The sequence below is a fragment of the Equus asinus genome, chromosome 5 (genome assembly GCF_041296235.1).
Source record: "Equus asinus isolate D_3611 breed Donkey chromosome 5, EquAss-T2T_v2, whole genome shotgun sequence".
NCBI lineage: Eukaryota > Metazoa > Chordata > Mammalia > Perissodactyla > Equidae > Equus > Equus asinus.
In genome coordinates, this window is record NC_091794.1 from 81,049,459 (window position 1) to 81,076,719 (window position 27,261).

General features: G+C 42.4%; 1 protein-coding gene across 14 annotated transcripts in view; it reads left to right on the forward strand.

The window, feature by feature from the left end:
* ZMYND12 (zinc finger MYND-type containing 12) overlaps positions 1 to 25,460 on the forward strand; it is a 35,466-nt gene extending 10,006 nt beyond the window's left edge. For 4 of the 14 annotated variants that reach the window (XM_070510153.1, XM_014867340.3, XM_070510152.1 and 1 more), the window contains exons 2-8: positions 8,957 to 9,098; positions 10,290 to 10,461; positions 17,359 to 17,528; positions 19,848 to 19,970; positions 20,990 to 21,101; positions 22,519 to 22,664; positions 24,717 to 25,460. In XM_070510153.1, the coding sequence (XP_070366254.1) occupies positions 9,036 to 9,098; positions 10,290 to 10,461; positions 17,359 to 17,528; positions 19,848 to 19,970; positions 20,990 to 21,101; positions 22,519 to 22,664; positions 24,717 to 24,842 (912 nt within the window). In that variant the 5' untranslated portion in view covers positions 8,957 to 9,035 and the 3' untranslated portion in view covers positions 24,843 to 25,460. Of the gene's footprint in view, positions 1 to 3,949; positions 4,049 to 8,956; positions 9,099 to 10,289; positions 10,462 to 17,358; positions 17,529 to 19,847; positions 19,971 to 20,989; positions 21,102 to 22,518; positions 22,665 to 23,600; positions 23,735 to 24,716 lie in introns of all 14 variants that reach the window. The other 10 variants (XM_070510149.1, XM_070510155.1, XM_070510154.1 and 7 more) reach the window with 6 other exon arrangements.
* The last annotated feature ends 1,801 nt before the right edge of the window (positions 25,461 to 27,261 follow it).

The following is a 27,261-nucleotide window of genomic DNA, read 5'->3' on the forward strand; positions in this document are numbered from 1 at the left end:
CCTCTGAAGTTTAGATCTGGAGGCTTTATGGCCTCATGCAGCTTGTGTCTTCAGGAGAATGAGGGCGTCTCTAAGAGCTCCCTGTTTAGTTTGGTTACAGAATGCAAGGTCACCAACATTCTGAACAAGTGTGGAGCCTTGGGTAAAGGCTACAGAATCCAAGTCTGCTTTACGGACTTGGGAAAATGTTGAGGGGGACTTAAGGAGATCCCTGAGGTAGGTGTGACCATGTTAATTGCCTCCCTGTAAATGTAAGTGTAAAAATAAATTGTGAGTCAGGGTGCAATGGGATTGGAAAGAAAACTGAGCAGAGATCAACTACTGTAAACCAGGCTGCATCAGCAGGAACTGAGGTCAGGATGACAGCTGGATTAGGGATCACAGGATGCTGAGGAATTACACAAGAGTTTCTGACTCTCAGATCTTGTACAAATCTATAGATCTGGTTCCCAACTGAGTCAAATTTGCCTTCTTCATTGGCAAGACTGGAGTATTAAAAGCTGAGGAAGTAAAAACTAGTACACTCTGTTGCAAAAGGAAGTCTTACAGATTACGTTCTTTGTACTGATGGAAACGGTGTATTCTTTTTCCAAGTAATGTGCACGGGTTCTGCACTCGGTAACAATCCTACTTCATTTGCATGTGTAGCCCAAAGACTAATTGAAACATCTTTTAAAGACTCATCCTCTTCAGATGAATTTAAATCAGCATGACTTTCTAGCAGGAAAATAGGAGATTTGGGGTTTGGTCTGAGGGCAGGGAGATAAAAACACCTTTCTCATTACAATTTATAGTGACAGTAAATTTACAGAAAAAAATCTCTGCCAAAAAAGTTTGCTAGTAGAACAGTCAGACACTAGAAAGGCATGATGGGTGTTAAGGCGTAAAGATATTGGGGTGGGCTGAGTTATGGGCAATGAAATAGGCTCCCCAGAGACTCTAGCAGCTTGAATAGAATCAGAGGTGACAAAGAAATCCTCTGAATGGATAGTAGCAAGAGTTGCACGAGTTTCAATTAAGAAATTCAGTTCCCCATCCTCTATTTTAAGTTTAATGGTAGGCTCTGAGGTGCCACTGAGGATTGGCCGACCCCATCATTTGAGGGGGAAATGCCCCTCAGGAGGAGAAAAATGAACCTTCTGGGGGTGCTGGGGCCTCGGGGGCTACTTCTTAAATGTTCCCTTCTCTTAAGTGTGGGACAATTTTTTTCCAAGGCCCCAGTTTCTTGCAATACCTGCACTTGTCTGGAAGCAAATAGGGAGCCTCTGAGTAGGCTTTAATTTACTCTCAGAGTCACATTTTTCTCCTCTGAAGATTCAAGCTGCAAAGAGAGAATGGTTGCTTTTAATTTTTTTTTTTTCTGCTGCTTTCCTGCAGACTTTTTTCAAAGAATTGTGTAGCAGCTTCCATTATCACACTTAACAGTTGCCCAGACCAACCAAACACACTATTTTGAATTTGTTTTTTAATATCAGGAGAAAATTTCCTTGTAAAGCAGGAATTGGGAGAGCCCTGTGCTCTGGGGCTTCTGGGTTTAGTGCAGTGTGGCTTTGAAAACTTTGCATAAAACGTTCAGCAAAGGCCTTTAGATGTTCCCTTCTTTCTGAGTGCACAATTCAATTCTTGACCAATTAACTTTAGGAGGAAATGCCTCTAAAATCATTCCTATTAAACCTTGAATATCGCCTCTAGCAGAGCCATTTCCTAGCCATTTACAGGAGGGCCTTGGAGAGGGGCTGGCGGTCTGTTTCCCCTATGAGAGGGATCTTCTCCAGGGGGACGTCTGGCCTGTTTGATAACTACTGTATAATCGTGGGCTAGAAGAACATCCCTTAGCAGCCAGTCAAGGTCTCTGTGAGTGGGGTTATGAATTGCTGCTAATCTTTCTAACTCCTCTCTAAATTTTGTAGGATCTTCTGACAATGGAGGCAGGAGGGTTTTATAATTTAATAAATTGGCTGGTGTCCCGCGGACGTGAATTCTGTGAGCAGAGGTCCAGGATACATCCACAATGGACACTGCATAGGAATGCCTGAAGCTGGCAGAGCCTGATTACAGAGCCCTGGGAAGTAGGAGGACTCATAAGGGACAGCAAAGTGAGCCTTTTGGCCCTTCCTGGCTGCTTCTGCTAAATTCACTTCTTGGCTTTCAGCATTTATGCAAGTGACCCGTAAGACCCTAGCTTGGAGGTCAGGCCTGAGTGCCTCCTGTAAGTCTTCTAAGAGGGAAGTTAAAATAGGCAGCTGGAGGTTTTCTGGAGAAGCTGGAGTTTAAGGATCTAAGGGAACTCACTGAGAAGCTGGCTGAGGAGCTGAGCATTGAGAGGGAGCAGGTTTAAACCAGGGACCTAGAGATCCGAAAGACCTTCGGGGGTCAGGGAGTAGGGGATATAGGAGAGTATAAGAGGGAGGAGAAGGGGAATTTTTGTTAGATTTGTTTTTCATCTTTGTTCTAAGTCTGACTTCTGTTCTTTCATTTTATTAAGGAATTCCCTGAGGCTAACTGTTATACTTATTTTGGGTTTTCTTTTCAATTTGATGCTCTCATAAATACCAATAAGGCTGCTGCTTGTGATGAGAGCTCTCTAAAATATTTTTAAAATATAGAAGTTTTTCCAATTTAAAAGATCCATTGTCTGGCCATTGATAAAAAGGATCTTCATTTGTATATTTATCCCAATAGCAACTCAGTACAATAAGCCTTATGGGAAGACCCAGAGGTAACTTTCCAGGCTTGGAATAAATCTTTACCATGGATGCTAGAGGCATCCCTGGACAGGGCACAGATGGTTAGCCCCCATGACCCAAAAAGTTCACTCCCAAAAATAGTCAGAGAAAGTAAAGACCTTCGTTGCACAGGTAGTAAGGATGGTATAGTGAAAATGGTGTCTCCAGTCTCCCAGGAGAGCGTGGGAGGCCTCCAGTCACAGACCGACTAATCAGTGACACTGGGCAGGTGCCACTGGAATGGTATTTTTCTAGCACTAACAAGCAATGAAGGTTGAGACAAAAAGGCCTCTTATGGACTGGGACCCCTTATGACAAACTCTTCTGAGAGCTGGCACAGCCAGACAAAGAGTGTGCTGATGGTGATTTTGCATCTTGGAACCCCAGTCTATTCAACTAGCCACGAAGGTGCGCTCTGGTAAATGCACCTTCCAGATGGCGGAGACCAGATAATATTCTCACTGGCCAAAAAGCCAAGCTCTCAGGACAGAACAAGAAGGAAGGAAAAACCTCATCTGGTTTTTCTTATATGCATATTAACAGCTTTAGCTAAGCCTTGAGTCTCTTGGGGCCAAACTAACACCTAGGAGAGATGTGCCACGTGTGTGTTTTACAGAGTACTTCATTGCACCAAAACTTTCTTGAGGTTGTGGGTGACCTACTGTTGATCTAACCCATTCCATGACCCATTTATCCTATCATGGGAGCCTTCCTGTGGTGGTGAGCACCCTCATGGGTCTTCAGTGCTCCACCCTTGCCCGCCAACTTTGTGGCTTTGGCTCCCAAGATGTCCCTGAGCAATAGCTTTTACCTCATGTGCATATTAACCCACAGCAAAGTTTATCTAAATAGACATCAATCTGCTGAGACCCTCAAATTCACCAGTCTGCAGGGTTGCCTCAAACAACAAGCTTACAGGGCTTAGGCTTATGTCCTACCCTATGGTATTTCCTTCTTACGACAAATGACATGAAAGACAGAGACAAAGAAAAAAAACAATGACCATCTCTGGGAGGAAAAGGATCAATAAAGCTGAGAGTATTGCACCAAATACCAGAGTTGCTGAAAGCCTAAGAAACTAGTTTCACAAATATTTTCTCTTGCTGATCTAAATTTAGAATGAGAGAGAAAAAATTCTCATTGCTTGCTTTCACCAGACCCTGCAGATAAGAGATTCTGGGAAGCTGACATGGTAAGAAATATTACCTCTTGTGTCTTGTCAGATGACCCAGGATCTCTTCATCTGCACTAGTCCTAGGGAGAAAGCAGTTCTTCCAGCCAGACAAGGCAGTTTTTTCAGCCAGAGAAGATCTTGCCAACCAGTGAGTATCCTGCCAACCAAGCCAAAAATGTGGTGGTTCACCTTCTGGTTCTTATGGCTGATTGAATAATTAAAATGACATAAAGCAGGTTAACAGGAGAAAATCAAGCAAAGTTTAATACATGCACATGGGGAATTCTCATAAGCAAGAAAAATTCCAGTGACAGGCAAAATGAGGTATATATGCCATTCTGGACTAAGGTAAAGGAAATAGAGACCTGGGACTTCAAAGGGAAAAAAGGCAATTTACAGGGAGATGAAAAGAGTTCATGTTTGGTAAACAAATGTTTGCTGGGCCATCTAGGAACAATGGGACCCGAGAGGACTTTGATCAAATGGGCCTTGCTAAGTTCCTCCCTGTCTACCTCACCTAGTTCCTATGATACTAGAGTTATCTATGATGATAGTTCCTTCCTGGGACAGGCCCTTCTATCTTAAGTTCTTATAGGCAGTTTGGGGGAAGGTCAAGGTTCTTCTTGAGCCTTCTGAGCCTAGGTTGTTTGCAACTCAAAATAATCCACATTATTTCAGGGAAGCCTGTCCTGAACCTCATCAAGATGAAATGAGAACAAAAACACAACATACTAAAACTTATGGGATGCAGTGAAAGCAGTACTCAGAGGGAAATTTATAGCTGCAAACACGTACATTAAAAAAGAAGGAAGATCTCAAATCAATAACTCAGCCTTCCACTTTAAGAAACTAGAGAAAAAAGAGCAAACTCAACCCAAAGCTGGCAGAAGGAGGGAAATATTAAAAGTTAGAGCAGAGATAAATGAAATACATAATAAGAAAACAAGAGAATCAACAAAACCAAAAGTTAGTTCTTTAAAAAGGTCAATAAAATTGACAAACCTTTAGCTAGACTGACCAAGAAAAGAAGACTCAAATTATTAAAACCAGAAATGAAATCGGGGACATTGCTACCAACTTTGCAGAAATAAAAGAGAATACTATGTTCACTTGTATGCCAACAAATTACAGAACATGGATGAAATATATTCCTAATAAGAAAAAAACTACCAAAACTGATTGAAGATGAAATAGAATATCTAAGTAGATCTATAACCCAAGAGATTTTGCTAGTAATAAAAAAAAATTTCCACAAAGAAAAGCTCTGGACCAGATGACTTCACTGGTGAATTCTATCAAATATTTAAAGAAGAATTAACACCAATTTTTCACAAACTCTTTCAAAGAAGAAAAAAACAGAGGAAGGAACAGCTCTCCACTCATTTTATGAGGTCAATATTATCCTGATACCAAAACCAGACAAACACATCACAAGAAAAGAAAACTACAGACCAATATCCTTTATGAATATAGATGCAAAAATCCTCAACAAAATACTGGCAAGCCAAATCCAGCAGCACATAAAAAGGATTATACAACATGACCAGGTAGGATTTTTCCCAGGAATTCAAGGTTGGTTCAACATACAATCAATCAATATAAGACTTACTAGAATATTACCCTTAATATATAGAATCCTTAATAATAGAATATTAATAGAATAAAATACAAAAACCAGATGATCATCTCAATAAATGTAGAAAAAGCGTTTTGACAAAAATCCAACACCTTTTATGATAAAAACACTTACCAAACTGGGAATAGAAAGTAACATCCATAACTTGGTAAAGGGTATCTATGAAAAACCCATAGAGAAACACAGAGTTAACACTGTACTTAATAGACAAAGACTAAAAGCTTTCCCTCCTGAAATCAGGAATAAGACAAGAATGTCACTTTCACCACTTCTATTCAACATTTTACTAGAGGTTCTAGTTGGGTCAATTAGGCAAGACAATGCAATAAAAGGCATCCAGCTTGGAAAATAAGGAGTAAAAGTACCTCTATTTGCAAATGATATGATCTTATATAGAGAAACCCCTAAAGAACCCACAAAAAAACCTTAATAGGTTTTTGCAACTGAATTCAGCAAGGTTACAGGATACAAGATCAATCTGCAAAAATCAGTTGTGTTTCTACATGCTAGTGATGAACAACCTGAAAATTAAATTAAGAAAGCCATTCTATTTTCAATAACACCAAAAAAGGAATAAATTTAACCAAAAAAGTATAAGACTTATACACTGAAAACTGCAAAATGTCGTTGAAAGAAATTAGAAAGAAGACCTAAATAAATGGAAAGATGTTTCATATTCATAGATTAGAAGACTTGGTATTGTTAAGATAGTAACATTCCCCAAATTGATCTGCAGATTCAATGCAATCCCCATCAGAATTTCAGTTGTCATTTTTGCATAAATGGACACACTGACCCTAAAGTTCATATGAAAATGCAAGGGACCCAGGATAGCTAAAACAATCTTGAAAAAGAACAAAGTTGGAGGACTCACACTTCTCAGTTTCAAAATTTACTACAAAGGTACAGTATTGAAGACAGTGTGGTACTGGCATAAGGACAGACATGTACATCAATGGAGTAGAATTGAGAGTCCAGAAATAAACACATTACATCTATGGTCAATTGATTTTTAACAAGAGTGCCAATTGGGGAAGGAATGTTTCCTTCCAAATGGTGCTGGGATATTTGGATATCCACATGCAAAAGAATAAATTTGGGTCCATACCTTACACCATAAACAAAAAGACCTAAATATAGCTGCTAAAAACATAAAACTTTAGAAGGAAACAGTTATGAATCTTTGTGATCTTGCATTAGGCAACTGTTCTTAGATGTGACACCAAAAGCACAAGGAACCAAAGGAAAAAAGTTGGACATCATCAAAATTAAAAACTTTTGTGCATCAGAGAACACTATCAAGAGAGTGAAAAGACAACCCACAGAATGGGAGAAAATATTTGCAAATCATATATCTGAAAAGGAACTAGTTTCCAGTTCTTTACAAACTCTTTTTTTTTTAAAGATTTTATTTTTTTCCTTTTTCTCCCCAAAGCCCCCCAGTACGTAGTTGTATATTCTTCGTTGTGGGTCCTTCTATTTGTGGCATGTGGGTCACTGCCTCAGTGTGGTTTAATGAGCAGTGCCATGTCCGTGCCCAGGATTCAAACCAATGAAACACTGGGCCGCCTGCAGCGGAGCGCGTGAACTTAACCACTCGGCCACAGGGCCAGCCCCTACAAACTCTTAAAACTCAACAGTAAAAAGATAAAAGGCCCAGTTAAAAAATGGGCAAGGGATTTGAATAAACATTTCCCCAAAGAAGATATATAAATGGCCAATAAGCACATGAAGTGCTTCTCAACATTATTGGCTATTAAGGAAATATAAAGTAAAATCACAATGAGATACCACACTACAATGGCTATAATAAAAAAGACAGAAAAATAACAGGTGTTGGCAAGGATGTAGAAAAAATGAAACCCTCATACACTCCTGGTGGGATTGTAAAAAGGTACAGCCTCTGTAGAAGATAGTTTGGCAGTCCTCGAAAAGTTAAACATAGAGTTATTATATGACTAAGCAATTCTATTCTTAGGTAGATACCCCAAAGAAATGAAAATGTGTCCACACACAGAGTTGTACACAAATGTTCATAGCAGCATTATTCATAATAGGCACAAAGTGGAAATAACCCAAATGTCCATCAACTGATGAATGAATAAAAAAATTATGCTATAGTCTTATAGTGGAATATTATTCAGTTGTAAAAATGGATAAAATATTGATACATGGTACCACATGGATGAACCTTGAAAAAATCATCCTAAGTGAAAGAAGGCTGACGTGAAAGACCACATATCGTCTGTTTCCATTTGTGTGCAATGTCCAGAATAGACACATAAATAGAGAAAGTAGATTAGTGGTTTCTGGGCACCAATGGGTGGAGGGAAGCATGAGAGTAACTGCTAGAGTGGATGGAGTTTTTTTTGAGTAATGAAAATGTCCCGGAATTAGGTTGGGTGATGGTTACATAACCTAGTGAACATACTAAAAAAACACTGAATTGTACACTTAAAATGGTGAGTTTTATGGCATGTGAATATACATCAATTTTAAAACATAGAAAAAAACATAATTGGAGGAAGGGTCAGAACTGGGTAATAGATAGGGGAGTCATTCACAGAGGCAATTATTTAAGGAATGGGAGTGGATTCTCTGTAGGAGTGCTGTCCAATAGAATTTTCTGCAGTGATGCAAATGTTCTATATCTGTGCTGTCCAATTAAGTGTTTAAAAGCACTAAATATGCATGTAAAATAGCCAGAAGAGCAGTACACCCAACTGTCACAGTAGCTCCCTCTGGAGAGCTATAAAAACAACTGGCTTTGGAGTACAGGCTTAGAGTAACTACTTGGGCTCTCCATGCCTATGCTTGTTTACCTTTGAAACAGTAATAATAGATTTTGTTTTGTTTTCAAAAAGTTAGGTAGGTACATGCAAAACCCCCTGCTGCACCCCTGGGACTGGGGGGCATTCACATTGTGTTCTGTGTGAATGGCCCTGTGGAGCACAGAAGACAATGCAAGTGGTGCTCTCCAGAGCCATGCAACATGGTGGAACCGAGTACAGGGAAGCGTCTCCTAGGGCCTCATCAAATGTAAACTCCTTTCCCTTCCCCAAGAAAAAAGGCCCTCAAATCGGTCAGCTGCAGTCTTCAGATATTTGAAAATGGTCTTAGAACCATGCAGAGTTAAAGTTGTCTTCGTTGTTACTAATTAAGCAGAAAAGCAGAATAGCCACAGCAGCACACCTGTGCCTGCAGACACAGCAGCCTCCCACCCACCCCGTCCCGAACTAATTTTTACACCATCAAATGACCACGTGAAAGAAAAGAGATTCGCGTCAGGAATGGCTTGGGGTTCCCTGCCTGGTTTGTGCTGGGCTTACTCTTCTGGTTTCTAGGGCCCAGTAGTAGGGCCAGCAGAATCTTAGATCAGGCCAGAGGTGAAGATAACGAAGCCCATGTCTTTATTGTCAGTGGTGTGGTTCATCAAAGAGCTGACTGGGGCAGCATCCACGAGAAGATCTGCCAGCTCCTGATTCCGCTGCGTACCTCCATGCCCTTCTACAACTCGGAGGAAGAACGGAAGCACGGGCTGCAGCAGCTGCAGCAGCGGCAGGTACGTCCTGCAGGACTGCCACGGGCTTGACTTGTGGGTGCAGCGGAACGCCCAGGAAAGAGGGTGTGCTGGGGGAGATCACTAAATGGTAACCGCTCTGGGGGCACGGCTGTTGTTTTATGTCTTTATGTCCTCGATACCGTTCCGTCAGTTTCCTCCACGTATTTCCTGAATACCTGGTGTATTCGTTTCCTGGGGCCACCGTAACAAAATAGCACAGGCCAGGGGGCTTAAACAACAGAAATTTGTTTTCTCACAGTTCTGGAGGCTGGAAGTCCAAGATCAATGATAGGTGTCAGCAGGGTTGGTTTCCTCTGCGCACACGCATCCCTGGTGTCTGTGTGTCCAAATTCCTCTTCTTATAAGGACACCAGTCCCACTGGATAGGGCCCACCCTATGGCCTCATTTTACCTTAATCACCTCTGTCAAGGCCCTGTCTCCAAAGGCAGTCACATTTGAAGTACTGGGGTTAGAGCTTCAACATAGGAAATTCATGGGGGCACGAAATTTACCCATAACATCCACATATGCCAAGAACTGTGATAAGAGCTTAGGCACATAGCAGGAGGTCAAAAACTGATGTATGGATATACTAATGAAAAGGTAAAGGAGATTAGGAAAACTATTATCACAGCATTGATAGCATATAAATTCGTGTTCAAAAAAATAGCGTTTTCAAAGCCGTAAGTCTCAAAACACCAGATTCATCAGTTTTAGTCTTGTGACACTTTGAGAGTGGCCTGATAACAATGCAGAGTTAAAGTTGTTTCCGATATTAGCTAAGCAGGATAATTCCAGAGGGAAAAATAAGATGTTCTCTCAAAATTAACTCAAATAGAAAGGCGGAAAGTTTTGGATTGTCCTGAGACGTGACAGCTTTGCTAAACTAAATTTTTATTATAAATGTAAGAATAACATGCGTTTAATAATTTTATATTGAGCGCTCATTTATGCCAAGCACTGAGCTAAGCTGAGAAGACCCTTGTTCCTGGACCTTGAGGAACTCACAGTCCAGCTTTGCCTTTTTATATCACCTATTTGGGGTCTCGCGTCCACCTTAATATAGGCAGGCTCACTGTGTACCCTGAATCAATTCGTCAGATGTTGGCCATATCTCCAAATGTACCTCTATATTTGGCATTGCCTTTTACCATTAGACCGTCCGGATGATCTAGTTTTTTCTTCCACAGAAGCATTTGATTGAGTTCTGCTACACCGTAGCCCAGAAATATCTCTTTGAAGGAAAACATGAAGATGCTGTCCCAGCAGCTTTGCATTCTCTTCGCTTCCGCATGAATGTGCATGGCCTGAGTTCAGTGGAGCTTGTGCCTGCTTACCTGCTGTTGGCCGAGGCGAGCCTTGGTAAGTGAAACCAACTCAAGACCCCCCGAGCCCTTAAGAAGTGCTATATTGGGTCATATCAGTGGCCAAACAGTCCAGCCTTGGCAGTGGCACCAGGACACCTTTTGTGGAAGAGCAGAGTTGCTGTAAAGTTTGGCACAAGGTGGGGAAGGAGATGTCCTGGACTTTTGGCTACAACTGACAGAAATCCACTCAAGCTGATCTAAGCAAAAGGAGGAAATTTATTAGGACACTGGAGTGTCCGGGGGAATTGAGGCTTCATGAGGTACTAGAATGAGAATGCTATAACAAACTAAGGCTGCTGCTCTCAGTTTCTCTCCCGTGCCTTGTCTCTTGTCTCTGTTTCTCTCTCCACATCGGCTTTATCTTCCGTCTCTGCAGACCAAATTTTTCTACCCTATGCTTACTGCAGAAGACAGCTACCCCTAGATGTCAGATGTAGCTGAATTTACATTGAATTTACAAGTCCTGCAGGTTCAAGGTGGGTAAAGGAAACTAATTAGCATTTGATTTCCAATTTTAAATTCCTAGAAGAAAGAATTGTGTTGAGTCAGCTTGAGAGTGGTACCTACCTTTATCTACCTTTGTGTCAAGGTCACACAGTTCAAACAGGAATATAGCAACTGGCTCCTGTAGATGGGAGAGGCAGTTCTGAGAGTAAGAGCACAGACTTGGCAGACAGCCTACATGGTGTTTGCTATAAGAGGAGAATTAGCATTTTTGAGGGGAATTAACATTTTTGAGCATCTACAGTGTTTTAGGTACTGTCCTACCACTTTATGCATCTTAATAGCCACTATTTTTTTAAAAACCAACTTTTTAAGCAGTTAAGCTCTTGGAAATACAATGCAAAGACCTTTTTTCCCTGAGCTATCTGAAAGTAAGTTGCTTGGCTCATGCCCTATGCCTTGAGTATTTCAGTGTGTATTTCCTGCAGACATTCTCCTTCACAACCACAATACAACCATCACCTGCTATCATCCACCAAGCGGACCCTATTCGAGTTTCTCCAATTGTCCCAATAACATTTTCATGGCAAAATGATACAGTTCAGAATCATGCTTTTCATTTTGTTGCCATGTCTCTCTAGTCTCCTCCATTCTGGAACAGATCCTCAATCTTTCCTTGACTTTTATGATTTTGACACTTTTAAAGATTAAAGGCCAATTATTTTATAAAATGTCCCTCCATTTGGGTTTCTCTGATGTTTTCTCATGACCTGATTCAGGTGATGTATCTTTGGCAGTAATATCACAGAAGCGATGCTGTGTTCGTCTCATCCCATCTTCTAAGTTGGCACATGTTTTCTATTTGTTCCATTACTGATGATGTCCATTTAAGTTACTTTATTAAGGTGGTATCTTCCAAGCTTCTCTGTAGAGTTGCTCTTTCCCCTCTTTGCAGTTAATAAGTATTATATGGGGAGGTATTTTGAAACTATATAAATATCCCATTCCTCATCAAACTTTCAATGTATTCATTTATTTATTTATATCATATAGACTTTTGGTCTTCTGTTTTACTCAATGGGTTATAATCCATTACTATCATTAATTTGATGCTCAAACTGTCTTTGATTTGGCAAGTGGCAGCCCCTTCAAGCTGGCTTCTGTGTCTCCTTGACACATCCCCTTTGTTCTTTGATCATTTTCCTGCTTTCCGGAACATGCCTCCAAGGAACCTTGATTTCTTTTGGTGGAAAATGGAATTCAGAAGCCAAGAGTTGTGCACTGGATATATGCGTTGATAATAGGGTATGACTGCTCCCAGGCCTTCTCAGTGGACAGAGTTAGGGAATATGTGTAAATATAATAATATGGGTATGTATACACACATTACATCAAAATTTACTTCTATATATCTATATCTGTATCTCTCCCTCTCTCTTTCTATATATATGTGTATATATATATATATATATATACGACCATGGACCCATACCAGTACATCCAAATCCAGTCCAATGCTACCACAGAGTTCAATCTCATTTTCTCCCATTCATATTCATAGCTCCCTTTTCATTAATATATTTATATATTTAATGAATGCCCCTGTAGGAACCAATCTCCCACCTCCAACCCCATCCTTTCCTCTTGCAGACGCCCTCCTCTCCCCGCGTGGGCTCTGACTCCTCATTCTGGGCTGCCTCTTCTACATGGATCCCCTTCTCACTGGTTTGGGCTCTGGTATGGGGATACCAGGCTACTTAACTGCAAGAATGTCCTCCTCACTCTGCTCAGGCCTGACTCCCCATTCCAGACAGTCCCTCCTCCAAAACTCTTGGGAAGAGCACTGGACAAGGAAACACAGCCCAGGTTCTGTTTATTTCTGACACTGACTAGCTATGGGATTTTAGAAACGTCACCTTGGCTGAGTCTCATTGCCTCTCATCTGGACGACTGCCTGTTAACGGGTCTATGCACGTCTTCTCTGGGCCCCCCTCCAATCTGGCCTCCACACAAAATGTGTTCAAGTTGCTCCACCAAATAAAGACCAAATTCCTAAAGCAACCTGTGAGGCCCTGCTCGGTCCAGCCTTTATGAATTCTCTCGCTTCATCTCGCATTCTTTTCTTTCTCCCTTTTAGTTACACTGGCCTTCTCTGGGTTCCTCGGAGGCACTGTGATGCTCCCCTGCTCTAGAAGGCTCTTCCCCAGGCACTCTCCCCACTTCCCCTCCCCTCCCCTCCACCTAACTAACTCCTAATTCATCCTTCAGGTCTCAGCTCAAGAGTTACCACCCCCTTGTCCAGAAGCTTTTCCCAAGTCCCCAGACTAGGTCAGGTCTCTTTTTTATGTACCCACTTAGAAACCTCTTGCTTTTTTCTGGGCACTTACCTCAATAATAATCATACATTTGTTGACGAGATTATTTAACTAAAATCTCTCCTCCACTAGACCATAAGCTCAGGGAGATCCCTAACTCTATCTGTTCTTACTCATCATAGTGTCTGCACACCCAGAACGGTGCTTCTTAGTACAGAGAAGGTACTCAAAAACTCCTCTCACAGTACCTGACACCTAGTGGGCACTGTGTGGGCACTTGTGAAATTTGAGTCCCTCTTCACAGGATTGTTTTGAGCATTAAATGACTTCGTGTGTAATGAACATGAAAGTGCTTTGCAAGCTGGAAAGTTCTGTGTAAATGGAAGGTTTCACTATAACTCCCACAGTCATTGATTTAAAGCCTTGCCAACCTTCTGGAAAGTCTAAATAAATCATATCCCTTGTGTACATGCCTCTTTCCCATCTTAGAGATTCCTCCAGACTGGAATGGAAAATAAGGGGTATTCAGCTTTTTTTTTTTTTTTTTTGGTAAAACTTTGGAATTTTAATCAACTAGAGATGATATTTTCAGTAACACTTCAAAGAGGAGCCACCTTACTTATCTTGCCCCAACGCTGTCAGTGCTTTGGAACCCGGAGAACCTGGGTTCACATTCCAACTCCTTCTTTACTGGTTGGTGACCCTAGGCATCAAGCTCCTTCTCACCTCAGGGCCCTCACACATACTGTTCCTTCTGCCTGGAATGCTCTTTTCTCCATGGCTGACTTCTTTGCAACCTTCAGTTTCCTGCTTAAATGTCTCCTTCTCAGAGAGGTGTTCCCTAATCATCCAAAATAGGTTTCTCCCTGCTTTTTCTTTTGTTGTTGTTGTTGTTATTGTTTTGAGGAAGATTAGGCCTGAGCTAACATCTGCTGCCAATCTTCCTCTTTTTGCTGAGGAAGACTGGCCCTGAGCTAACATCCGTGCTTATCTTCCTCTACTTTATATGTGGGACGCCTGCCACAGCATGGCTTGACAAGCAGTACGTAGGTCCACACCTGGGATCCGAACCGGCAAACCCTGGGCCGCTGACCCACCACATGCGAACTTAACTGCTGCACCACTGGGCTGACCCCTCTCCCTGCTTTTTCTTGATAACTGTGCTCTGTTCATTTCCTTCATAGAATTTCATTTTTCATTTGTTTCTTGTGTACCTACTTCACTTAATTGTAAGCTCCTTAAAGTCAGGGATCACATCTGTTTTATTCACCAGCAAGCGCAGAGCATCTAGCAGAGTAGTAGAGACTCAAATAGGATGAATATATGGTTAAGTGAACGAATGAAGTTTCCTCCTCTGTAAATCCCTCCTCTGCCATTTCTTTCACAGGGGGTTGGCAGACTTAAATCATAAATGCCAATGTCCTAGCATAGTGCACGGCAAATAGCTGGCCCACCGCAAGTACTGGTTCCCTTCTCTTCTGCTGGGTGCTCACAGCCACACCTTTGAATCACCTGTGACCACTTTATTCTGTGCTCCTTTCCTTTCATCACCAAGGGCTGCAAAATCTTCCCCCGTTATGTCTCTCAGATCTGCCACTAAGCCAGTGTAAGGCTGTTGTCTCCCCCTTCAGATGAGTGCCATTGCTCCTGGCTGTCCTTCCTGTACCTACTCCGTGACTGTTAAAATCACCCCTGAGGATAGTCTCACTTCCTTTGGCAGCTTTATGTCTCCACTACCTCCACTCCACCCTACACCTCTCCAGGCGAGCAGTGTATATACAAGAGGCCATGCCTAAACTTACCACTCACTGGTCACAATCTTAGTTCTGACCTGCTCCTAACAGCCCATTCCTCTTACCTCACTATGGCCCGCTTTCTGAATTTTCAACCTCATAGTTTTTCTCCCAAATAGGCCTTTTTCTTTGGGATTGATGTTTGTAGTTGCTGGTTCAGCTTGGCCTCGAGCCTTCTTTCTTTGGCATTACTTGGAATAAGAACTGGACAATGAACATTTAAAATTTCCGATGTATGTCAATGCCCTCTACCAATCTTTTCCCCATCTAAACAATCTTAGCTAAGAGTCACTTGCTTCTTTAAATTTGAGAAGGTCTCAGTCTAAAGCTCTCATTTTATAGACAAAACCCAAATGGAAGATGTGACTTGCCATGTTCACATGAGCCAGGATCATGGACCTAGGCCCCTTGCTTCTAAACTAGTATTTTCCCATTTTAGTTTGAGCTTTGGTCAAGCAAAGCTACTTGCTTCCTTCTGTGGATTGCTTCTTCTTTACCTCTCCCCTTTAATTCAGTGCCATGTGATTACAACTAGAATAAAACCATGCTTACCTGTGAACTAGGCCTGGGAGGAAGGACAGAGAAGAACAGAAGGTTGACTTATGAGAGGTTTATGTCCTCATCTCCTGACCCTTTATTGGTGCCATTTCTGCTGCAGCATCCATAATAGGAAATACTTCATACCCAGGGCATGCCTCCTCCCCTGCAGAAGGCTGTCAGAGTAGTTTTCTCTTCAGTTCTGACAACCTCCCTAGGAGGCAAACAGGAAACCATTATGTATCTTTACAGCTAAACAAAGTGTCAACAGTATCTGAATATTAGAAACGAAGGTGATTTTCACTTAGTAACTATGGGTTGTCCATTGTAGCTCCTAAATGTCTCTTGATCTGCTCCACCTTCATTCACTGGCTTATTCGGGCTCTTGTCAGGGCTTGTCTGAACTGTTTCAGAAGCCTTCCAGTGAGCCTTCCGCTTTTCTCCCTCCCCTCTGTTCCCTCCTCCACACTGGCTCCAGAAGACCCTTCTGAATCTAAATCCAATTCTTTCTCCTTTTCTTAAAATGCTCTATTTTTTTTTTCCACATGTATCAAGCTCCATCATGCAAGTCAGCTCAGCTGCTATAACAAATATCATAGACTCAGTGGCTTAAACAATACACAGTTATTTCTCACAGTTCTGGAGGCTGGATGTCCACGATCAAAGTACCAGCAAATTCAGTATCTGAGGAGCGCCCACCTCCTGGCTTCTGGACAGCCACCTTCTCACTGTATCCTCACGTGGCCAAAAGAGAGATCCTCTCTCTTGTGTCTCTTCTTATAAAGGCACTAATCTCATTCATAAGGGCTCCACTTTCTGGATCTAATTACCTCCCAAGGGCCTTACCTCCAAATACATCACTTTGGGGATTAGGGCTTCGGCATATGAATTAAACATAACATTCAGTCCACAGCACTCACCATGCCTCTCCTCACTCCGTGTCCTGTCCACCCCATCCATAGAATTAAACACATCCTACTCTCTGCCACTTGCAAACTTTATGATGTTACTATCATTGCACTTACACTGTGTTATAAATATATTTGTTTTCACATCACGCATGTGTTCCCCACTCATGTCCCCCAACTTGGCTGTAAATTTTTCAAAGGTAATGGCTTTAATCCATCTTTGAATCTCCATCACTCAACACAAGGCCTGGTACATAAAAGGAACTAAGTATACATATACATGTATTTTTTAATTGAGACATAATTCATCTACCATAAGATTCACCCTTTGAAAATACAATTCAATGGTTTTGGTGTATTCATAAGATTGTGCAACCATCACCACATCTAATTCCGGAACATTTTAGTCACCCCCAAATGGAACCCATACCATATTAGCAGTCACATCCCATTTCTCCACACCCACATTCCCTGGCCACCACTAATCTGCTTTCTGTCTCTGTGGATTTACCTATCCTGGACATTTCATGTAAGTGGAATCACACAATATGTGGCCTTTTGTGTCTGGCTTCTTTCACTTAGCATAATGTTTTCCAGGTTCATCCATGTTGAGCATCTATCAGTACTCCATTCCTTTTGGTGACTGAATGATATTCCACTCATAGATTTGGATAGACCACATTTCGTATATCTACTCATCAGCTGATGGACATTCAACTTGTTTCTCTATTTTGGCTATTATGACTAGGCCACTGTGAACATTCGTGTACAAGTTTTTATGTGTCAATAAATGTTTGAGTAATCAATAAATGAGTGAGTGTGTGAGGACTCATGTTTCATCATGTGTTCTCTGGCCAGGATATGAATTATAACCTTCTTTACTTCTTTTGGGCAGGTCTGGGCCGGATTGTCCAGGCTGAGGAATATCTATGCCAAGCCCAGTGGACAGTCCTCAAGTCAACTGAATGCCCTTATGCCACCCACTCGTTACTGCATCGGAACCTGGGACTTCTCTATATGGCTAAGGAAAACTATGAGGAAGCCCGTTATCATCTGGCTAATGATGTAAACAAGTGAAATTATAACACGTGAATGTTTCTGAGAACAGCTCTGTTTAGTTTTTTGTGTGTTTGTTAACTGAGCATTTCTCTAAAACTTTCTGTTTACAACTGACTGGTTGGGTATTAGCGAGAACGCAACTTTATCAATTTGTGTCCAAGCCTTTCCTCTCCTGGCTGTGTGACCTTGGCCAGGTCACATCATTTCCACAACGTCACTTGCTGGATAAAGGGTTGCAGAACAGCATACTGGTTAGGACAGGGCTTTATTCCACTTCCAGCTCTGTCGTTTCACCAGCTGCATAGTCTTGGACAAATTATTTAACTTCTTTCATCACCGGTAAGACAGAAATCATAAGCTAGTCTCTGCCTCATTGAGTCATTGCAGAGATTAAAACAGAACAATGCATGTGCAGCACTTTGGCGACTATTTTTATAAATAACATCACTGTCTCTAGTTCAGAGTGTGGCTATTAAATTTGAATGAGCTCAAGGTGTATGAAAGTGCTTTCTAGACTATAACACTCTGCAAATGTTAGATAGGATGATGAGGGTTATCTAGGTTTCTGTTAGGATTTCAGTATTGGATGATGTTATCAGAGAGAAGAGTTCCTGAGCCTGAAATCTGGATGAGGTTAGGGTCAGACTGTGTTCTCCACACAGGATGGTTCTCTCTTCAGCCTCCTCACTGGGCACTTCTCCCTCTCGTTGCCGCCACTGCACAAGGCCCGTAAAGTCACTGGAAACATTCTTGTGCTGGTTATTCTCCATGTCCCCTCATCCCAAATCCATTCTCTGCCCCTCCTCGGCCCTGGGAGGCTGGCCTCTACAGACCACACAACCTGGACTCCATTGCTCTCTGGCCTTGGTTGGGTTTGGAGAGTGAGAGGCATGGCAGGGGAGTGGAGGTTGGGAGAGGAGAGAGGTTGGGCATTTACTCTCTCTGCTGCCTTTCTGCCCCAGCCCACTTCTGGCCGGGGCCGTGTTCCTCTGTGGCCACAGCCCATGTGTGGTAGCCTTTTTCATTGCTCTAGCTCTGCCCTGGTGACCCTGCTCTCTCCCTTGGCTCCTTCAGGAGGCAGGATGGTAATAGTTTCTTGCTGTTGATGGTCCCTCATGCTTCCCCAGCTCTCATTGGTTCCTTAACTCTTCTACACCTCTGTAAATAATCCTTTCATTAAACTGTCTTCAGGTAATCCTTTTGAGGGTGCCATCTGTTTCCACCTGGAGCCTGACTAATACATTTTAATATTCTGAATGAATGAGATAATTCTTCATTTGTGCTTTCTTTTTATACTTGACCCCTCCAATAAATTGAGCAGAGGCACATCTGTCTTGAGCTGCGCCACACAGAATTAGATCAAGCTCGATTCCTCAGCCTAGGTTTTTTAACAAAACAAAACAAAACACAGCTTTATTGATACATACCCTAAAATTTACCCATTTTAGATGTCCAGTTCAATGATTTTAATAAATTTACAGAGTTTTGCAACCGTCAGCACAGTCCAGTTTTAGAACATTTCCATCGCCCCAAAGAAATCCCTCATATCCACTTACAGTCATTTCTCATTCCCACTCTCAGCCCCAGGCAAACGCTTTCTGTCTCTCTAGATTTGCCTTTTCTGGACATTTCATATAAACAGAATCATATGTGGTCTTTTGCCTCTGACTTCTTTCACTTAGTGTCATTATTTTGAGATTCATCGTGTGGTTGTCTCAATACCTTATTCCTTTTATTACTGAGTAGTATTTCGTCACCTGGATATACCATGATTTGTTTATCGATTCATCAGTTGATGGACATTTAGGTTGTTTCCACTTTTTGGTTATGATGAATAATGCTGCTATGAACATTTGTGTATAAGTCTTTGTGTGGACACGTTTTCATTTCTCTTGGGTGTCTACCTAAGAATGGAATTGCTGGCTCATATAATAATGCTATGTTTAACTTTTCGAGGACTGCCAGACTGTTTTCCACCGAGGCTGTACCATTTCATATTCCCACTAGCAATGTACAAGGGTTCTATTTTCTCTATATCCTCACCAATCCTTGTTATTTTATGCCTTTTTGATCATAGCCATTCTAATGTGTGTGAAATTGTTTCTCATTGTGGTTTTATTTTGCACTTCCTTAATGACTAATAATTTTGAGCATCATTTCATGTGCTTATTAACCATTGGGATATCTTTTTGGAGACATGTCTATTCAGATCCTTTGCCCATTTTTTAATTGTTGTAACTTTCTTTATGTATTCTGGATACAAGTTCTTTATCAGATGTATGATTTACAAAGAGAACTCTAGTAATCTTCTTCCTTCTGCTATAGATTTATTTTGCCAGTTGTGCATTTGGAACAGAGGACATCAGGACCTCAGGAGGCTATTTCCACCTAGCTAATATCTTCTATGGCCTTAAAAAGTTGGACCGGGCAGACACACTGTACACCAAGGTGAGCTGGGGGATGTGGAAGCTGAGCCTTGACACTTAGGCCTTGTATCTTACAACCAGTATCAGACCATTCATGAGAAATTTGGGGCGGAGAGATGAAGTCACTTGCCCCATGTCACGTAGCCTGATACATGATATATTCCACTTTTCTTTCTTCCTGCTTCCCCACTACCAAAATAGACCTGTCCTTAGTATCCATAGGGCAGTTAACAAATAATAAATGATGGGTCAATAAGAACCAAACAGACTGCCCTATGCTCTGTCATCCCCATAGGAGCAAGCATACTGAGGTGTGTGATAGAGGAGGAGATAAGATTTTAAGGGAAAATTATTGCTGAAATGTTCTATGCAGGGATCAAAGAACATGAGAGTATTTTACAATTTCTATCTTTACATGTAAAATATTCGAAGCTGTTTCCAATATATTAAAATGTTGGTTATTTTCATACAGAAACACTTCACTTAGCAACCAACCATTTCTGTGTATGATATAGGCGCTCATCCTGTGACCGTTTATTCATATTTTAGGCCCGACTGTGAGGAAGGAGCATTGTGGTGTAGCCAAAAAGAAATGAGCTTTGGAGTCAGACAGACTTGAATATAAATCCTGGCTGTGCCACATGGCAGCTCTCACCAAAGTCAACTGTGATCTTAACTTCTCTGAGCCTCAGTTTATTTATCTATTAAATGGGAATAATGAGAATATGACCTCAATTGGGATGTTGTGAGGATGTAAAGGTTTCGTTGTACGCACTCAACAAATGGTAGCTATTATTATTAGACTCCACCGGGGCTGTCCCCCAATCAGCCTGCCTCCTGCCCTTTGCTGCCCAATGCTTGTCACACTCACTTTGGCCAGGTCTGTTTGGGCTCCTAAGGCTCCCCCTGCCTCTGGGCACAATGAGAGAGGGAGTCTGCAGACAGTCAGGAAACCTGGCCAGAGGTGCTGCCCTCTCAACTGGTGGGTCCGATGGCTAAGGTCTGGCCTGCTTGTCTGATTGCCATCTCCTTTCCCAACAGGTCTCTGAGATCTGGAATAAATATTTGAACAATCACTATCAAGTCCTCTCGCAGGCTCGCATCCAACAAATAGATTTACTGGGCAAACGATTTGAGACCGACACTGGCTTGGGTAAGTGGCAGCTCTCCCTAAGAAGCAGAGCAGTGACGTCATCCCTCCTAATCCACAGGCCTTGCCCCAAGAGGGAGAGCGGCTGTCCCTGCCATGGAACACATCAGAGCCATCTTCCCCATTTTGCTGATGGAGAAACTGAGACAGGGCCTTAAAGGGATTTGACCAGTGTTGGGAAGAATTCAGATCCCTAGCATCACACACAGCCCTTCAGGGGATTAATAAAGGACGGATTTGGAGGGGAAAATACCCTGCCAGAGGCCCCTGTGATTCGTGCAGAGCATCCATTTCTTGGTGTTATCCCTCCAGGGCACACCAGCCGAGGCAGACTGCGCAGATGGCGCATTGCTCATTTATTTGTTCTGCTGTGTTATCTTCTTCCTTTACTGGACGGCGAGCTTCTCAGTGGCAGGGCTGAGTTTGATTCATCTCACTGCCCCCGGGCTCCCCAAAGGGCTGAGTGTTGAGTAGCACTGTACAACATCATTCCCCCTGAGATAATGACAAGAGACAGAGGATCTAGTTTCTGCTAAAAAAAGACATACAGTGTAGGCGGTGCGACAGAACCCATGTGAAATACCAAAAGAAAATTTCTGTGAGTACCAATTATGTTACAAGGGGAGTCCCAGCACGAAGAGGTGAGGATAGTTGGATGGTGTGGAAGAGGGAAGACTTCTTGGAGGAGAGGTTTTGAGCTAAGGTTTAAAAAATTAATAACTTTATTGGGTTTTCTCTCATTATAAAAGTGGTTCACGTTAAAGCAGAAAACTTGGAAATCAGATATCCAACCTTAACATTGTGGTATCTGTTGTTTTTTGTCTTTTTCTCTAAGCCTAGTACTTAAAAAGTGCTGTTAAGTACCTGGCCCATAATAACTCATAATAAGTCAATAAATAGTGACTAAAGTAGGACCAAAGACTTCTGGGGAAGTTGTGGACAGACTCGTGTTGGGGAGGTGGAAGGCTATTGCTTAAGCATCTGTGGATTTAGGGGAGAAGGATGAAGCTGCTGCAGGTGTAAGAAGCCCCCGCTCCTTCCTCTTGCTGTAGAGCAGAAGCTGAGCTGGACCCAAGGGATCCTGCTGTGACGAATTCCCACTACCTGGGAGCCTGAGAGATCTGATTCAGGACTCTGAAAGAGAGAAACCCTAGCGACTCTGGGACCTGTAGGAATGAACATTTTTTTAGGTTACTCTGATAATGACATGCGAGGCAGCGCTGGAGAACATTCCACCTTCCTGCTCAGCCCGGGGTGGCAGTTCTCCAGCTGAGGAACTGCCTGTGCTTTGTGCTCCCTCCACCAGTGCCCCTGTGAGGAGGCCTCAGAAGGCCTGGAGCCCGAACAGCTCAGTGCTTATCGCTGAGGGAGACTCAGTTGCCCCCAGGGCTGTTTCTTCTTCCCTCCCTTTCCACTGCAGATGAAGCCCAGGAAGCAGAAGCCATTCGGATCCTGACTTCAATCTGGAACATTCGAGAATCTACCTCTGACACAGCCCCCCAAAAAACTATCTTTGTTCTGAAAACCCTGGTCATGCTTTACCACCTGATGATGAATTCTTCAAAGGCAAGTTTCCCTAGAGAAGCAGCATGTCTTAAATGGAGAAATGCCTCTGGTTGAATTTAGCTATGTTTTGCCCAGTCACACTAGTTTTTGCCCTCAGAGTAAGCCCTCACTCCAGAAAAGTTCAGTTGCTCCTCATATTTCTCATTTGTTGAGTCCAGCCTGCATAATGGAAACTGGGTTGTCTTCTTCCTTCAAAGGAGCCTTCCCAGGGTCGCATAGGTAAACTGAGGCTGGGGCGGTGCTAGGAAGTCGGCAGGACATGAGGGCTCTGGGGAGTCCTTGGAGGAATGGTGTAGTAGCTCTAACTACGCTCAGTTAGTGAGTTCCTTGTTGCTGGGGGATCCAGGTGGAAATGGGTTGCCATGAAATGACTGAAAAGGTGATCGTTTCTGAGTGCTTATTACATGCCAGACACTGGTCTAGGTATTTTACATGAATTATCATATTTCTCATACCAACCTTATGAAGTAGGTGTTTCATTATTCCCACTTTGCAGGTAAGGAAACTGAGGCACAGAGAGGGCCCACTATTTGTCCAAATTCTTACAGACAGTAAGTGGCAAATCTCAGGTTTATTGATTTATTGATGAGCCGATTCACTCATTCATTGAAGTATTTATTGAGCATCTACATTTGCAAGGCACTGTTTCAGGGCCTGGGGCTGCAGTGGTGAAGCTCCAGCTTAGTTCCCTGTCTCCGTGGAACTTACGTGTTTTGGGAGGAGGGGAAGTCACAATAAACAAGTGAACATATAAATGTTTAATGTAACTTCAGATGGCGAAAAGCGCTACAAAGAAAAATAAGGCAGGTAAGGAGACAGAGAGAGGGAGGGCCAATTAGCGGAAGCCTTTCTGTGTGGGTGACACAGAAAATTTGAGATTCCTTTCCCCTCTCTCTCCCTTCCTCTGTCCCTTTCTTCCTTCTTTCCTTTCTGCAGCAAACTTTTACTAAGCACCTACTGTGTACCAGGGCCTGGAGTAGCTCACAGCCAGTGGGTTATAATAGAGGTGATAGAGAAGCCCAGGGCACTGTGGGAGCTCAAAGGAGAGACTCTAACCCCACCTGGGATGGGTGAGTTTCCAAGTTTACATTGGACAGAACCTCTTTTCTACAGTTCAGGGTCCAATTTTCTGCTGTATACTTAGGAAATCATTACCCCAAGGTGTTAGATCTACCAGAGGTCCTTAGAGAAAAGGGACACATCTGTTTACTCAAGACTGGCCCTCATTTCCTTCAGGTCTTTGCTCACTTATCTTCTTTTCAATGAAGCTTTCCCTGTAGTTTCCGTCTAAAATTACGAAACCCCACTGCCACCCCTGATGCTTCCCATCCCCCTTTCCTGGTTTATTTTTTTCCCTTAGCATGTATCACTATTTAAGATACTATCAGTTTTACTTAGATATCTTGTTTATTTCCCCTCTCTCTACTACACTGTAAGTTCCACAAGGGCAGGAATTTCTGCCTGTAGTCACAGTATCAGGAACATAGCAGCCATTCAATAAATAGTTCCTTATTCAAATTATTTGGACATTTGAATTATTGAATTCAAATTGAATTTGAATTATTATTCAAATATTTATTGAAAGAAAGGAAGGAGGAAGGAAGGGAGGGAGGGAGGGAAGGTGGGAGGGCAGGCACGCCAGAGTCTGTCCCAAGGTGTCCTGTGAAGCCTCTGTCCAAGTCTCACTCTGGGCCACATGGCCCTCAGGATGGCAGTTTACTTGTGGTGCCTGGCACCTCTGTGCCTTCCAGTGTTGGTTCAAAAGGCTTATAAGATCCTACCAAGAGCTCGCTTTGCTAAGAAGCTGTGCTTTCTTAGTTCTTAGTTTGTCAAACTCAGTGTGTTTTTCTGGTGCCCCCTGCCCCACCCAGCACACGTGTGGCTGGCTGTAAGGACCAAGTGTGTGTTCACAGGTTCCCAACAAGAGCTCAGTGGCTGGTGTGAGAAGCTAATGGGTCCTTTCCCATGTTTCCAGGGTTGGGTGCGGAGGGGGCTTCCCAATGTAATGCTTTCCTGTGATGACCTCCTTTTGCCACTGCAATTCTAATCCAGGCACAAGAATATGCCATGAGAGCCCTCGATCTAGCCAGAGAGCAACAGCTCAGTGACCAGGAACAGAACTCCATTCAAGACTTACTCAGTCTCATCTCAGCTGAAGATGCCCATCCCGTTACTTAGTGCCCTATGAGCTCCACGTCAGGGGCTCTTCATGGAGTTGTTGAACGTCTGCTACAGTCCGGCCTTGCACAACTGCTTCGAGGTGCCTGACTTGCTGAGGTTCCCACCCTCTCCCCCTGCGACTGCACAAATACCTGTGTTTCTGTTCTTGCACAGCATACGCGAGGGAATGGAGAGCTTTAGGCACAGGGATCAGTAAAACGGTTGGTTATCCTGACCTCTGCACTTGGTTTATTGTGACTTTGTATGACTTTGAGTAACGTGCTGTCAGCTCGCTAATATGTATTTGTAATTAAACTGCAAATAGTTTATCATATTTCCCAGAAGTTTCCCAGGGATGCATGTTTCATAGATCTTTGCCAAAGAAGGGGGTAGGGAATAAAGCTATAATTGGAGCAAAGTTTCTCTATTCTACTGGTATGGAGTTAACATTAATCTGAAGGAGATTGTGATTAAAAAGTCCATTATAATTTCTAGAGCAATCACTAAGAAAATTACTCTAAAAAAATAGTTAAAAATCAACAACGTAATTAAAATGGTACACTAGGAAAGATCCACTCAGTGCAAAAGAAGGCAGTAAAGGAGGAATAAAGGAACAAGGACAGAAGACATACAGACAACAAAAAGCAAAATTCAGACATAAATCATACGCCTTTGCCGGAGAAGGCCCTGGGCCTTGCAAGGAGCCCCAGCATGGGCTGGCTGAGACACCATTCCAGGCTGGTGCCTTTCTTTTCTGAGACAATGATTTGAAGCAGATGTGAGCCATCTGCACTGTCTAGGGGAGAAGCGCTCTGAAAGGCCCCCCCTGTGATATAGGGGATGGAGTGCAGGCCTTGGAGTCAGATGAGCCTGGGTTCAAATCCCAGCTGTCACTTAATAGCTTTGTGACCCTGATCCCCCCATAATCTCATTCATTATTGTGTAAAATGGCCCATTTGTGGCCATGGCTGTATCAGCTTGTCCCATTGATGACTCTGGCCATTCAGAACATCCTTTTTTTCTCCAGACTCACCGAGCAGCCTGCCCTCTTCTTAGCGTTCTGCTTCCCGGGTAGATCTGCACCCAGGGAGAGGATATGCAAGTCAAGGACCTGTCGGAAAGTTTTATGTTCCTCACTGTAAGTTAATTCACTCTGACACATAGAATAAAAATATGTCAGATGGACCACCCTTCAGGTCTAGGTAAAATCCGCTGGAACCCCAATTCCATACCTTGGGCATTCTTATGCTTCTCTGAAATGGCTATGAAGCCCCAGGGTCTTACTTCTCTACCAGCTGTCTCTTGCTCCAATTTTCAGCTTCAATTTCATCAACACAATCCTTTCTTGATTCTCACCCCAACCCCAAATCTGAGCCAGCTCTTTCAGTAGATGCTTAACCAAGACTGGAGGGGTGAGGAGAGGAATCAACCACTCTTCAGCAGATCATTCAAAAGAAAATATTAGAATTTCTCTATTCTAAGAAAGCCCTTCAGAGTTCATTTCGTTAAACTCTAGCTCTCTTCTTTAATATTCATTGGCCCCTTTCTCCTCCCCCCCCCCCCCCCTTACCTATTCTCTTTTCTCTCCACCCCTGAATTCTTCATGAATCCTTCCCCACTGAGTATATTTACAAAACTATTGTTTAAATTAAATTACTTAAATGTATTCTTCCTGTTGATTGATTTTCCTCTTGAATATGGGGCATAATTGTCTGGTTTTTCAAGTCTAGTAATTTAATTTTCAGCCTTTCTGCTTTTCTAATACTTACATTTTTTTTTTAAAGATTGGCACCTGAGCTAACAACTGTTGCCAATCTTTTTTTTTTTATTGCTTTTTCTCACCAAATCCCCCCAGTACATAGTTGTATATTTTAGTTGTGGGGCCTTCTATTTGTGGCACATGAGATGCCACCTCAACATGGCCTGATGAGCAGTGCCATGTCTGTATCCAGGATCTGAAGTGGTGAAACTCTGGGCCGCCGAAGTGGACTGCGCAAACTTAACCACTCGGCCATGGGGCCAGCCCCTAATACTTGCATTTAAGGCTATAAGTTTTCCTCTAAATACTGCTTTAGTTGATCCCACATATTATGAAATGCAATATTTTTATAGTTATTTTGTTCTAAATATTTCTTAATTTTTATGACTCATGAGTCTTTTAGAAGTATGATTCTTAAATGATGATGACTTCAATTACTTCTTTGTTGTTGATTTCTAGTTTAATTTCATTGAGGTCATAAAATATGCTGTGTACAATTTTGCTTTTAGAAATTGGTTGAGATTTGCTTTATGGCCCAGGATATGGTTATTATTTGTAAATGTTCTGTGTGTGCTAGAAGAGAATGGAATTATTGGGCTCAGTCCCCTATCTGTGTCCATTAAATCAAATTTCTTCATATTTTCATATCTTGTATATCCTGGCTGAATTCTTTATTTC